This window comes from Gracilinanus agilis, chromosome 1, assembly GCF_016433145.1.
Source record: "Gracilinanus agilis isolate LMUSP501 chromosome 1, AgileGrace, whole genome shotgun sequence".
NCBI lineage: Eukaryota > Metazoa > Chordata > Mammalia > Didelphimorphia > Didelphidae > Gracilinanus > Gracilinanus agilis.
In genome coordinates, this window is record NC_058130.1 from 249,045,765 (window position 1) to 249,059,352 (window position 13,588).

General features: G+C 36.1%; 1 protein-coding gene across 1 annotated transcript in view; it reads left to right on the forward strand.

Moving 5' to 3' along the window:
* The window catches only part of PTPN3 (protein tyrosine phosphatase non-receptor type 3), a 256,184-nt gene that overhangs the window by 192,673 nt on the left and 49,923 nt on the right, over nucleotides 1-13,588 (forward strand). Inside the window, exons 15-17 of the mRNA XM_044679539.1 lie at nucleotides 3,503-3,683; nucleotides 4,547-4,624; nucleotides 9,083-9,139. Of these exons, the coding sequence (XP_044535474.1) occupies nucleotides 3,503-3,683; nucleotides 4,547-4,624; nucleotides 9,083-9,139 (316 nt within the window). The remainder of the gene's footprint in view (nucleotides 1-3,502; nucleotides 3,684-4,546; nucleotides 4,625-9,082; nucleotides 9,140-13,588) is intronic.

Sequence of the window (13,588 nt, forward strand, 5' to 3'; positions counted from 1 at the left end):
CTTAATGTCTTTCCCAGTTCTCCATGACATGCTTTCTAGTAATACCAATGGCCTTTCTTTGAAAAGTTACTGGCTGTCAATGTCTCCCCTAAACATGGTACACAGAGCAAAACAAAATATTCCAAATTGGTCTCCTAGTACAATGAAACTGTCACCTTCTTTTCTTGATAGTATAGTTTCTATTCTCCAACTAGTCTTAGTCCAGTGACTCCTCATGGTGTGGAGGTGACCTTGGGTCCTCAGAGATTATGCCAACACAAAAGTATGCAAACTGACATTTCCTACCAAGCTGAAAAGAATTGAGATATAAACTAGACTAGAGAAATTCTCAGAAATTATGGAGATGGATGGAAGCCTGCATCCACACTGATGATGTTCCAGACCCTCAAAGTATGCATCTTTAAACGCAGCCTACAAGAATCTTCCCCATCTCCCCCAGCCATTGATTATGACATTCTATAAAATGGATTTTATTGATTTTAGTGGATCCATGCTCATTCTTGAGGTTCACAAATTATATGATATAATCTTTTTTTTTTAAACAAAACCCTTACCTTTTGTCCTAGTATCAATTCTAAGATAAACGAGTGGCAAGGGCTAGGCAAATGGGGTTAAGTGACTTGGCCAGGGTCACAGAGCTAGGAAGTGTCTGGGACCAAATTCGAACCCAGATCCCCCCAACTCCTAGCCTCGTGCTCTATCCATTATGCTTCCTAGCTACTCCCGCTATAATCTGTTTTATTTTTTTTTTGTCATAGATAGATGCTAAACTAACTTATCTGTAGTTTACAGAACACTCCTTATTCCCCCTTTTTGAAAATCAGGAAAACATTTGACTAACTCCAATGCTGGCACCTCTCATCCTCCCCAATTCCTCAGAGATCACCATTAGAAATTTAACCATTACATCTGCAAGTTGTTTTGATGCACGGGGATGTAATCCCTCTGGGAAAACTGACAAAGTCATTTAAAGGAGCTAAGTGCTCTACTCTCTTTTTACTTTTCTTGAGTTTTAATTTCTGAATTTCTGCTTAATTATTTTTCCTATCCTTTTCTTTTTTTTTCTATTCCTTTCAAGGTGAGAGAAGTCCTTGGGAGGGAGGGAAAAACCAGAAACAAAACAGCAGTTGAATCGTTAGGTTCTCCTAAACTATTGGGGTTAAATAGTTTTCTCTTTGTGGTTTGTTTACAATATCTGATCTACTCCAAGTCTTAGTGTTCCCTGTTTTTTTTTTTTTTGTTTCTTTGTTTGTTTGTTTTGGGTTTTTTTTTGGTGCCCAGTGCAGTTTTTTAAAAATTTCTTTCTCTTAGCCTTAGAACTCACCTTGCTGATATGTCATATTTATCTTTGAGTAAATGTTTTTGCTTCCATTTTAAATTTTCATGCCATCTTAAATCCAAACCTTTTAGAAACTTCCCTGAGGAGCTGCATCTTTCTTCCTTTTCTTCCTCAATGGAATCATTCATGGTTGAGTCATCAGAATTTCATTCTTGGAAGTTAAACATTTGTTTTAGGAAAGTCGATGAGATCATCCCTACCTCTTATCTGAACTTTTTGAGCTCTTTCCTGAAGTATCATGTAAATGGCTTTCCTTACTATTGCCAACTCTCCCATGGCATTGCTACTTTCTCCAAGGTTCTTGGAACTTTCCCTTACCAACCATCTTGGTCAGAATCAGATCCAGTGTAGGATTAGGTTCAAAACATATATTATGCTCCTTCTTACTTTTACTTTCAGAAAGGTACACTTAATAATTTATCAGCAAGACAAGCAAAGGGATGATTTTCTTTTTGCTAAAAAGAATTCCATTGCATTCCCAACTCTCTCATCATGATTATAGCCTTGCCTTGGCTTCATGACAGCTTTGTGATCTAAATCAGGAATTCATCACCCATTTCCTCTGGCTGGACATCCTGTAATATATTCCTGCAACAGTGTCACTTCTGTTCCTTCACTTCCCTTTTCCCCTCACCCAAATGTTTTTCATTATATTTCCCTGTTAGGCTCATGGATTGTCATATAGGTGTATATCTTCTCAACTTAAATTTCTAGTTTGCCATCTCTCTGTCAAACTTGTTTCTTTTGAACATGGCACAGACTATCTTTCATTTCCTTATTATAGCTTGTCACATTTGGTTTGGCAGTACCCAGGAGTTCATATTTACTGCTGCTTCTTAAAATGTCAGATTTACTTATTTCATACACCCTGTGCATTAACATAATAGATATTTGTGGTTATAGGTATTACTCCAATTCTTTCTAGATATTTTCTCCTATGAATTACTGGTTAAGTCATATAAGCGCTGACATTCTTTTTCCCCTTTCATCCCTTCATAGTGTCTAATCTCACAGTTTTCTTAGACAGTAGTATGATGTTGTGGAAAAACTGCTGAACTTAAAACCAGGAGAGGCTTACCTGATTTGAAATCCTATCTTGTGATATTTTTCTGGCTTTGTGACCGACAATACACAAGCAACTAACCTCTTATTATTATTATTATTATTCTCATTTATAAAGTGAGAATCATAATACCTGTAGTACTTAAGTCACAGGATGGTTGTAAGGATTGAGTGAGACTATATATATTTAACACTTTCGAACTCTAAAGTAATAAATAAACATCAGTGATTTTTATTATCATCATCTAGACACTTTTCTGTTATCCTTCCATAGTCAATTTAAAATCTTCTTGTTTCTCTAAAAATCTCCATCATGTAATCTTTTTAATCATTTTAGATGTATTCTTTCCCTGGCCAAGAGCTTATTATTTTTATTAAGAAGACCAAATCTCATTCTTAAAACCATCTTCTTAGCCCACTGGTTAGCAATAACGTGGGCAAATTGGACAGACCATGACAGGTTTTTTTCTTCCATATTGTCTTGAACCACTAAGAGTAGTGGTAAGAGTATCTTCCAGATGGAAGGATGTTGGGCAGAGAGACAAGTCATTTTCAGAAGGAATAGAGGCATGATGAGCTCCCATGTGATTCTGCATGCCTAGACAAGCTTGGTTAAGGTAATTTTAAAAACAATTGCCAGCTGAGCACACTGTTTTCCTAGAGGCTAAAGTCCGTCCCTTCTGAAAGAGGGAGGGGGAAGCACCATCTCATTCTCAGCAATTCCTGAATCTTATCAGGATAAAGTGACCCCAAGAACACATCCCAACTCCACAAAACACTTATGAAAATAGTAAGCTTAGCTCTACTCTTAAGCATGGTCAGTGAACAAGGCAATAGCAGCACATATGGGTTCTTCAAATGTAAATGGAGAACCAGTATTAGCTTTTTTATCAATTAATTTTTAATTTTTTTAAAATGTTTTTTCCAGTGTCCACTTATAGGGATAAATTGAAGGTTTTCTGTGTAGTAGGTAAATCTCTGCATAAAAACATGACCCAAAACCCATTACATTTGGGAAATCAATGCCAAATAAATGCAATTCAGAATCCCTTTCATGTATGTTAACTACTAATTGATTTATTAAAATCTCTCTTAATGAAGGAATACATTGGAAGACAGCCCAAACTCTCAGACCCAGACATCATCCAGTTCCTTATCTCAGTTTTTAAATGCTCCAGGCTGCTGTTCCCTCGATGGAGTAGACCATCAACTTTTAGACAGCTATACCAGTGTTAGTAAAGGCTGCTTCACAGAAGATTCCAATCAGTACTACTGTGATAAGGTGAGTTCAGCTAGCTCAAATACTGGCTTGGGAAGAGGGGACATCCATCAAGCAAGCATATGACTTAGAGTTCAAACATTTTATCAGAAAAATGTATATTATTACTGAAATAAAGCATTTTTTGTTCAATTATGCTTCCTGATGATTAGACAGAAAGAGAAATAACCCTATAACTGATTATCTTAAAAGGTAGAGTTTGAAGCAACTAGTTAGCAAACTGGACTGAACCCTGGAGTCAGGAAGCTGTTGTTGTTTAATCATGTCCGACTCTTTCTGACCTCATATTGCAGTGGTTTTCCATTTCCTTCTCCAGCTCATTTTACAGATAAGAAAACTGAGGCAAACAGGCTTAAGTGACTTGCCTAGGATCACACAACTAGTAAGTACGTGAGGCTGGATTTGAACTCAGGATGGTGAGCCTTTCTGACTGTAGGCCTAGCACTCTATGCCCTGCAACATCTAGCTACCCATTTCAAATGTGGCTTTAGACAGTTGCTAGCTGTGTCATCTGGGGCAAATCATTTAACTCGATTGCCTCAATTTCTTCATCTGTAATTTGAGGATAATAATAGCACCTATCTCTCAAGATTGTTATTGGGATTAAATGAGATCATATTTGTAAAAGCACTTTCCAAACCTTTAAAGCATTATATAAATGCTCGCTTAGTTATTATTATTATTATTGCACTCCAGTTCTGACAATTATTAACTATATGATTTAGAGGTAGTCCTTGAATATCTCTAAGTCTGAATATTAGAGGCTCTGAGCCTTACCATTAGGATTCTTATTTTGGAAAACTTTGTAAACTTTAAAGCAATGGATGTGTGTGAGTGACTATTTATAACCCTTAAATTTATTTCAGAATGAAGATGGTGATGGTTATCTACTCTTGGTGTGTATTACTCCAGATGAAGATGGAAAATTTGGATTTAATCTTAAGGTAGAGTTGCATTCATAAATTCATGTAAATATTGCAGATCATTTTACAACATTTCAAGCCTTTTCATGGATTAGAATTCATTGCTTTTCATTAGAAATGTGTGTTGTGGCTAAGGAGAAGTTAGAAGTTGGTTTCATTAGAAAGAAAGAAATCATGGCAAGTAGAGGTTTGTTTCATTCTTTGTGCATATATCCTCAAGACCTAGCATGGTGCCTGACTCAGAAAAGGTGCCTAATATTAATTAATCAATTATTATAATTAATAACATTTGTGGATTGATTGGTTGTCATAATTAGTAATATTTGTTGATTAATTGATTCATCACCTGGAAAGGAATGGATTATATCTATGTTATATACATATAGAGGCCACCAGGTGGTACAGTGGATAGAATACTGGTCCTAGAAATAAGAAGGCTTGAAATCCAGCCGTGGACACTTACTAGCTGTATGACCCTGGACAAGTCACTCAACCTTTGCTTCAGTTTCCCCAACTGTAAAATGAGAGCATTCACTGAGATGGCCTCAGAGGTCCTTCTAGCTCTAACATCTTTTGATTCTCTGATGCATTTTTGCTAAAGAGGTAGCAGAAGATTCACTATCAGCCTCTGAAATATAGCCTGAGGTCTTCCTAATAGCCAGAAAGCATTAATTCTAGAATGCCAGGATCAGCTAAGATGAGAACAGGGAGAATTTTATTGCTGAGTTCTAAATCAATTGAATTCAGTCCTAGTAATTGTGTGACCTTGCTAAGCTTTTTTCCAGCTCAAACATTCTGTGATTCAGAGACTTAAAAGACCCATGAATAGCCTAAGAACTAAATACCCAACTCTAGTATTTTTGCAAAGAAAACTCCAAATGAGCCATTCCCCAATTGACAAATGGTCAAGGGACATGAATAGGCAATTTTCACATGAAGAAATCAAAACTATCAATAAATACATGAAAAAATGTTCTAAATCCCTCCTGATTAGAGAAATGCAAATAAAAACAACTCTGAAATACCACCTTCTACCTATCAGACTGGCCAATATGGCATCAAAGGAAAGAGATAAATGCTGGAGGGGATGTGGCAAAATTGGGACACTAATACACTGCTGGTGGAGTTGTGAATTGATCCAACCATTCTGGAGGGCGATTTGGAACTATGCCCAAATAGCTTTAAAAGACTGTCTTCCCTTTGACCCAGCTATACCACTGGTAGGTTTGTACCCCAAAGAGATAATAGGGAAAAGTAAAAATATTTATAGCCATGTTCTTTGTGATGGCAAAAAATTGGAAAATGAGGGGGTGTCCATTGATTGGGGAATGGCTGAACAAATTGTGGTGTCTGATAGTGATAGAATACTATTGTACTAAAAAGAATAATGAACGGGCGAATTCCATGTGAACTAAAAAGCCCTCCAGGAATTGATGCAGAGTGAAGTGAGCAGAACCAAGAGAAAGAACATTGTACACAGAGACTGATACACCATGGCACAATCGAATATGGTGGTCTTTTCTACTAGCAGCAATGCAATGATCCAGGACAATCCAGAGGAACTTATGAGAAAGAACTTTGGGAACAGAAATGCAGAAGAAAAACATATGATCTATCATGTAGTTCAACAGGGATATGATTAGGATTTTGATGTTAAAACATCATTACTGCAAATATGAATAACATAGAAATAGGTTTTGAACAATAATACATGGATATCCCAGTGGAATTGCTCATCAGTTCTGTGAGGGGGAAGGGAAGGCGGGTGGGAGTGGGAATCTTGAATCATGTAACCATGGAAAACATTCTAAAGAAAAAAAAGAAAACTCCAAATGGGGTCACAAAGAGTCAGACATCACTGAATAACTATGTTAAATGAACAAAAAGAAAATTCAAAAGAAGGATTCTAATGAAAAGTTCATTGGTTCTGTTGCTGGAACACTTTCAGAAGGAAAGAAATGACTTGGGAACAAATGATCTTTTTCTCCCTTTTATCACAAAGGGGCAATTTATTGTTTTCCCAGAGGAGCCAGAAACCTGTTGCATAATTCTTTATGAAATCAGTTCTTCCAACTGCTCATATCAAACCCTTTCAAGATGAATAGGGATTGTATTTGAGAATGGCTATTCTCTTAGGTTAGCTAGCCTACTTTGTCAATACTTACTTTGTCAGTACTTAGTCTCCAGACAAACTTATAACACTTGAGAAATTTGTCTTCAACACACTCCTACCGCCTGTTCTCTATCTTCCTTTTTCCAATTGGAAGCTCTTTCCCCACTCATCAATATCCTCATGTTTCCTTCCAGATGCCCAAAGCCTCCTAAAAGTCAGTTAGGAAATATTTGTTAAGCCCTTACTATGTGCCAGGTGCTCTGTTAAGCACTGGAGTTACATAAAAAAACAAAAATATGGCCTGCCCTCAAAGAGCTCACAGTTTAATGGAGAGATGGTAAGGAAATAAACTATATATGCAAGGTAAATTAGAGACAAATAGCAAAGGCAAGGCACCACAATTAAGTGTCCCATACGTCATAATTATTCTTTCTCTCCACCAATCAGAACTTTTTTAAAATTTAAAACTTTTTCAAAAATTAAAAAAAATTATTTTTTAATTCAAAGATTGTATTTTTCCAATTATATGTAATAATAATTTAATAATATATTTTCCAAAATTTTAAGATCCAAACCATTTCCCTCCTTTTCTTCCCTCCCACCACTTGGAGATGGTAACCAATTCAATCAGAATTTTTAAAGTAACCTATATAAAAGGTATATGAGATTGGCATTTAAAGCTCTTAACAATCTGATTCCAGCATACTTTATAAGGCTGATTATACTACCACCAAAAAAACCTACTCGTTTATATCTATACATGACATTATATTTCCTGCCTCCTTGCTTTGGCCCAGGCTATGCCACCAAGTCTGGAATATACTACCTTCCCCAGTTCCACCTCTCACAGAACCACAAAATTCTAATGTCATAAGGCAATGATATCCAACTTGAATAGAAATAGACCCTGTGGACCTCATATTGACTTGGAAAATCAGAAATATTATCTATATAATATATATTGTAGATATACATAGGTATATAATATATCTGTTAAATGTAACCTTTTAAAGATATGTCTACTATATTTCTGTTGTTAAATATTCCCCAGTTACATTTTTTTTAAACCCTTGTACTTCGGTATATTGTCTCATAGGTGGAAGAGTGGTAAGGGTGGGCAATGGGGGTCAAGTGACTTGCCCAGGGTCACATAGCTGGGAAGTGGCTGAGGCCGGGTTTGAACCTAGGACCTCCTGTCTCTAGGCCTGACTCTCACTCCACTGAGCTACCCAGCTGCCCCCCCCCACCACCCCCCAGTTACATTTTAATCTGGTCCAGGCAGATTAATGAGGGGGAGTGTTGCTTGTTGCAAATTTGCAAATTATTAAATACCTCAGTGGCCACCATATAGTCTATATGATGTCAAGAAGAAATTCCCACTATATTATATCTCTTGAAATTGTCTTGGATCATAGTATTGATCAGAGTAGCTAAGTCATTTCTGAGTTGATCATTGTTAAAATAATGCTGTTCCTGTGTACAATGATATTTTGGTTCTGCTTACTTCACTTTGCATCAGTTCATATGAGTCTTCCTGGGTTTTTCTGAAATCATTTTGCCCTTCATTTCTTAGAGCACAATAGTATTTCATCACTATCATATACCTCAACTTGTTCAGCCATTCCCTAATTGATGGACAATCCCTTCAGTTTCCAATTCTTTGCTACAACAAAAAGTTACTATATTTAGATGCATTTTCTTTTTTCTTTGATCTCTTTGGGATACAAACTTACAAGTGATATTTCTTTTTTTTTTTAAAATAAAAACCCTTGACTTCTATCTTACAATCAATACTGCGTATTGGTTTTAAGGCAGAAGAGTCGTAAGGAGTAGGCAAAGGGAGTTAAGGGACTTGCTATGGGTCACAGAGCTAGGAAGTGTCTGAGGCCAGATTTGAACCCAGGAGCTCCTGTCTCTGGGCCTGGCTCTCAATCCACTGAGCCAGTTATCTGCCTCCTGATATTTCTGAGTTAAAGGTAATGCACAGTTTTATAGCCTTTTGAACATAGTTCCAAATCATTTTCCAGAATCGTCGGACCAATTCATGATTCTTATAAAATGGGGACTTTTAATATCATTTAATTAATGATTTATACTATTGTCAATAATTAATATTATTTCTACAGTAAAATAGACTAATAGTTAGTAGAATGTGGCAGGGTGGAGAGAATACTTGGGAAGAAGAAGATTCCTAGATTCTATATAAAAGAACAGGAACTGGAATCTTGGTTCCCTTCCTCAGGAAGAATTTCGATTTCTCTATTAGGTTGAAGTGAAGTTAGGCCATTGCACTTTTGAAGCTTTCACCATACTTGTATTTATTAATATGAAATACTCTTTTTTTCCCCCATATTTAAAATTTTTAGGGTGGTGTTGATCAGAAAATGCCTCTTGTGGTGTCAAGAATCAGCCCAGAGTCACCGGTGAGTCATCATTTTAAATGTTATTCATGTTTAAAATCTATCATAAAATATATATTTTAATATTATTATCGTATTCCTAAAGAAACGCATTTCCTAGGAACATTATCTTAGTTATATAAGGAATAAAATTAAGGTAAAGATTATTTAATTGTCTTCTTTCTATACTTGGCTATCCTTTCTAGTAAACCACTAAGAAGAGATCATTACTAATAAATCATATGGTCTGAAGGAAGACAGTCACTCCTTTCTTCAAAGTAAAATTGACCCTGTCTTGTCCTTTCCCCTAATGCTCCTCTACTTTGGGGGCATTTCAGCATTCAGCAGCAGCATTTCAGAATAGATGTTAAACCTCCTCAAGCAACCCAAACATCTTAATGCAAGTTATCCCTCCAGCAGCACAAAGACTTGGGGGGCCCCCCTCTATTACTCATCTGTGTGTTCCAAGGTTTATCTAATCCACAACCATTCTCACCGTGTACATCCCTGAGGTAAAAGACTGATTGGTGGTGGGTGGCAAAATGAGGTGGGTGAGGCAAAATGTTATTTGTTCCAAGCAGCTTGAGCTTTGGAGGAGAAGATTTCTAAGAGATTAAATAGCAAAAAGGCTATTAGCTAGATTATCCAGAATGGAGGTAGGAAATAACAATAGAAAAGGAGGGGAGTTAAAAAAGACTTATTTATGTAGGGCTTTGGGGCTGCAGCAGGAGAATTTGACATGTTCCATAGGTGTACGTGCAAAGGCAGGCAGGCCTAGGTAGAAACTAAATGGTGAGATTTCTTCATTCAGACAAAAAGCTGGTTCTCATCGCCATCTGGGAGGGTGGAGGCTAAGGAAAACCTAAGGCTTTTTCTGTGTTTTTGACAAATACATAAGAGGCTATATAGTGGTGAATAGAGAGCCACCTCTGAGCCAAGAAAACCTGATTTGACATCCCACCTCTGGCATATACTAGCTTCGTGTCCCCGACCACATCTCAGTACCTTAAATCAGAAGCATCAATAGCATTCAGTAGTCCATGGGCCACATGCAGCCCCTAACATTCCTCAAAGCAGATTAAAATGTAACTGAGAAATATTTAACAAAAGAAATTAAAATACAATAAAACATGGATTAAATGAATGTGTGGTTAAAGTCATATGTAGTTTTCTTTTTTATAGGTCCTTTAAGTTGGTTTGAAGATTCATATAATATATACATACATACAACATATAGCTTAGTTATTTCACATTTACTCTTCAAACAATATTATTGTCATTTCTTACATGTTTTATCCTTAATAGAAATGCAAAAAACATTGTTACCATTTATAGAAATCTAAGTCAGTATGTGACCCATAGGGCTGTCACCCCTGTTTCTATTTGAGTTTGATACTACTGCTCTAGGTAACTTTAAAAAAATTATTTTTTAATTTTAAACCCTTACCTTCTGTCTTAGAATCAATACTGTGTATTGGTTCCAAGGCAGAAGAGTGGTAAGGGCTAGGCAATGGGGGTTAAGTGACTTGCCCTGGGTCATGCAGCTGGAAAGTGTCTGTGGTCAGATTTGAATCCAGGGCCTCCTGTCTCTAGGCCTGGCTCTAAATCTACTGAGGCATCTAGCTTCCACCTGTAGGTAACTCTTGTGTCTATAAATTGCAGAGAAGATGCTGACCTGCATTACAGAAGAAAATTTCCTTACCTGGAAGTTCCTAATACTAATGAAATCATAGATTCTTCAAGTCTTAGAGCAAATCCAAAATCTTGCATGTTTTAACCTTAATAGAAATCCACAGAACATTGTTATTATTCACACAAAAACTCCTCAGTTTTTGATAACTACTTAATGCTTTAAGCAATATAATACTGATTTTTCTTATGGTTTCCCACCTTTCCTTTTATTTATTTACTTATTTTTTGAACCCTTACCTTCTTTCTTAGTATCAGTTCTAAGACAAAAAAATGTGGCAAGGCCTAGGCAATTGAGGTTAAGTGACTCGTCCGGGATTACATAGCGAGGAAGTATCTGAAATCAGATTTGAATCCAGGCCATTCTGACTCTGGGCCTGGCACATTAGCCACCATACTATTGAGCTGCCCCTTGTTTATTTTTCTTTTTTTATATATATATATTTTATTTTGGGAGGAGGAGAATATTTGAGTTCCAAATTATTTCCCCTCTCTCCCTCCTTCCTAATCCTGTACTAGAAAAGGCCAACATTTGATACCGATATATATGTGAAACTATAATACATAGTTCTGTGTATCAATTCTTCCTCTGGAGGAGTTTAGTATCTTCCTTCATAGGCCCTTTGTAGTTGATTTGAATATTCATATAACTCAAAATAGCTTAGTCATTCACACTTACTCCTTTTTTAAAAAATTGTTTTTCACATTTACTCTTTAGACAATATTGTGGTCCTTTCTTGCATGTTTTAGCCTTAATAGAAATGCAAAGAATATGGTTACCATTTACACAAAATCCCTTCATTTTTTGATAATAACTTAACTCTCTCATTTCTCTTTAATCATTTGGAATGAAATCCTCAACATTGCCATTAAACTCTTCCCCTTCTTTATGGTTGCTGAGGTAGCAGAGACTGGAATAAGACTAAAGCATGACTAATTGGGTCATAGGGAAGATCTTTTTTCTTTTGATGTCCTTTTTTCTTATTCATGTGTGCTAGCATTATATTACTTGACAGCATAGTGTAGTGGGAAGATAATTAGACTGGAAGTCAGAAGACCTTGGCTCTAATCCTGTCTCTAACTGACTCGGTGAATTTGGCCAAAGTGCTTGAATTGAGCCATATAATTTGTTAGGTCTCTTCAGCTCTAGAATTCTAATACTCCAAAACACTTATTTTGAGTCATTTTGCCTTTGTTTCATTAATATCTCAGGATCTTTTTCTGCTGCATTTATAGGGTGTTTTTCTTCCTAATGTGAAGTATTCTATATTTGTCTCTATTATTCATAATAATTTACTCAAATAGTTAAACAGTTACAAATAGTTATTATATAATAGTTGAATACATATTGTAAGCTGAACACTATTTTAGGTGCAATGGGAGTTAAAAAAAGAGACTTAAAATACAATCCTGCCCATAACCAGCTTGAACTTTAGTTGGAATACAGGGTTGGGAAAAACACTTAATTGAAAATCATGAATTCTAGGCTTAACTCCACTAATTAACTTGTGCTAGACCAGTTTGGCAAACTGCAGCCTTAGAGCCAGATCTAGCCAGTGACCTTTTTTTCACATTAAAATAAAGTTTTGTTGTCATTAAAAATGTAAACATTATTCTTACCTTTACTGGCTGTACAAAAACAAAGGGCCAGATTTTGCCCTTGGGGCCATAGTTTGCCAGACTCTTGGATAAGACATTTAAATTCTCTTGGTTTGAGTTGTGGTTAAGTGAGCAATTCAGCTGGATTATCTCCAATGTCAGTTCTAAAGTCCTAGGATTCATAGGAATGAGGTGTGATGATAAAGAAACTCAATGAAAGCTCATATTGGGGTTTTTAAAAGTCTACCACAACCTACACAACCAAATTAATGTTAATCTTTTTAAATATTTATCTTTGGAGATGACACTTATCCCAGTGCTACAACCACTGCCCAAAACAAATCATTTTTTCAGATCGCCTTCAAAGTTGTCCTCACATCCTTTGAAATATACTCATTGGTATCCACAAAGGACTGTGTTGGAAAATGCTATCCATAGCCAAAAAAGGAACTATTGGAGTCTGACCACAGATCAAAGCATACCATCTCCTACTTTATTTCCTTCATGAGTTTTTTATTATATTGTAATTTTATTATATGTATGATATGTATCTTCTGTCATGTCATAAGCAATATGGAAATATATATTGCATGAAATCACTGGAATAATCTATATCAGACTATTTACTGCCAGAGGGTGTGGGCAGGAGAGGTTGAGAATCTAAATCACAAAATGTCAGAAAACAATTGTCAAAAATTGTGTCTATATATGATTGAAAAAAATTAAAAAGCAAACCAGAAAAAGTACTTATTGGTGCTAAAATGTCACCTTCTGAAAGTGGGTTTGATTTTTTTTGGAGGGGAGCAGCCAAAAGGCATTTGAGTCTAGAGAGTGAGGCCGATGTTTGTCTTGAACAATACCACTGTTAAAAAACAAAAACAAAAGTGAAAAAGCAAAATTTGTTTTCTTCTTCAACCTACAACCCAGCTCTATAAGGTGAAATTCAGAACAGGCAAATGGATTGGGCACAGTAATGCCATACCTGTTATGAATGTAGGCTTCCCCAAATGATTACTTTGAAGGATGATGTTCATGTTGTTAGATATAGAATTTATGGGATCTTTGACCAAATATTAGTCATTTTGCTTTTTTTTCTTGCTGAACAGTTAACAAACAATGTGACATCATGTTCTCTGTCTCTAACGTATCAGAGTCCTTTAAATTTTTAGTCTCATCTATAGCTAA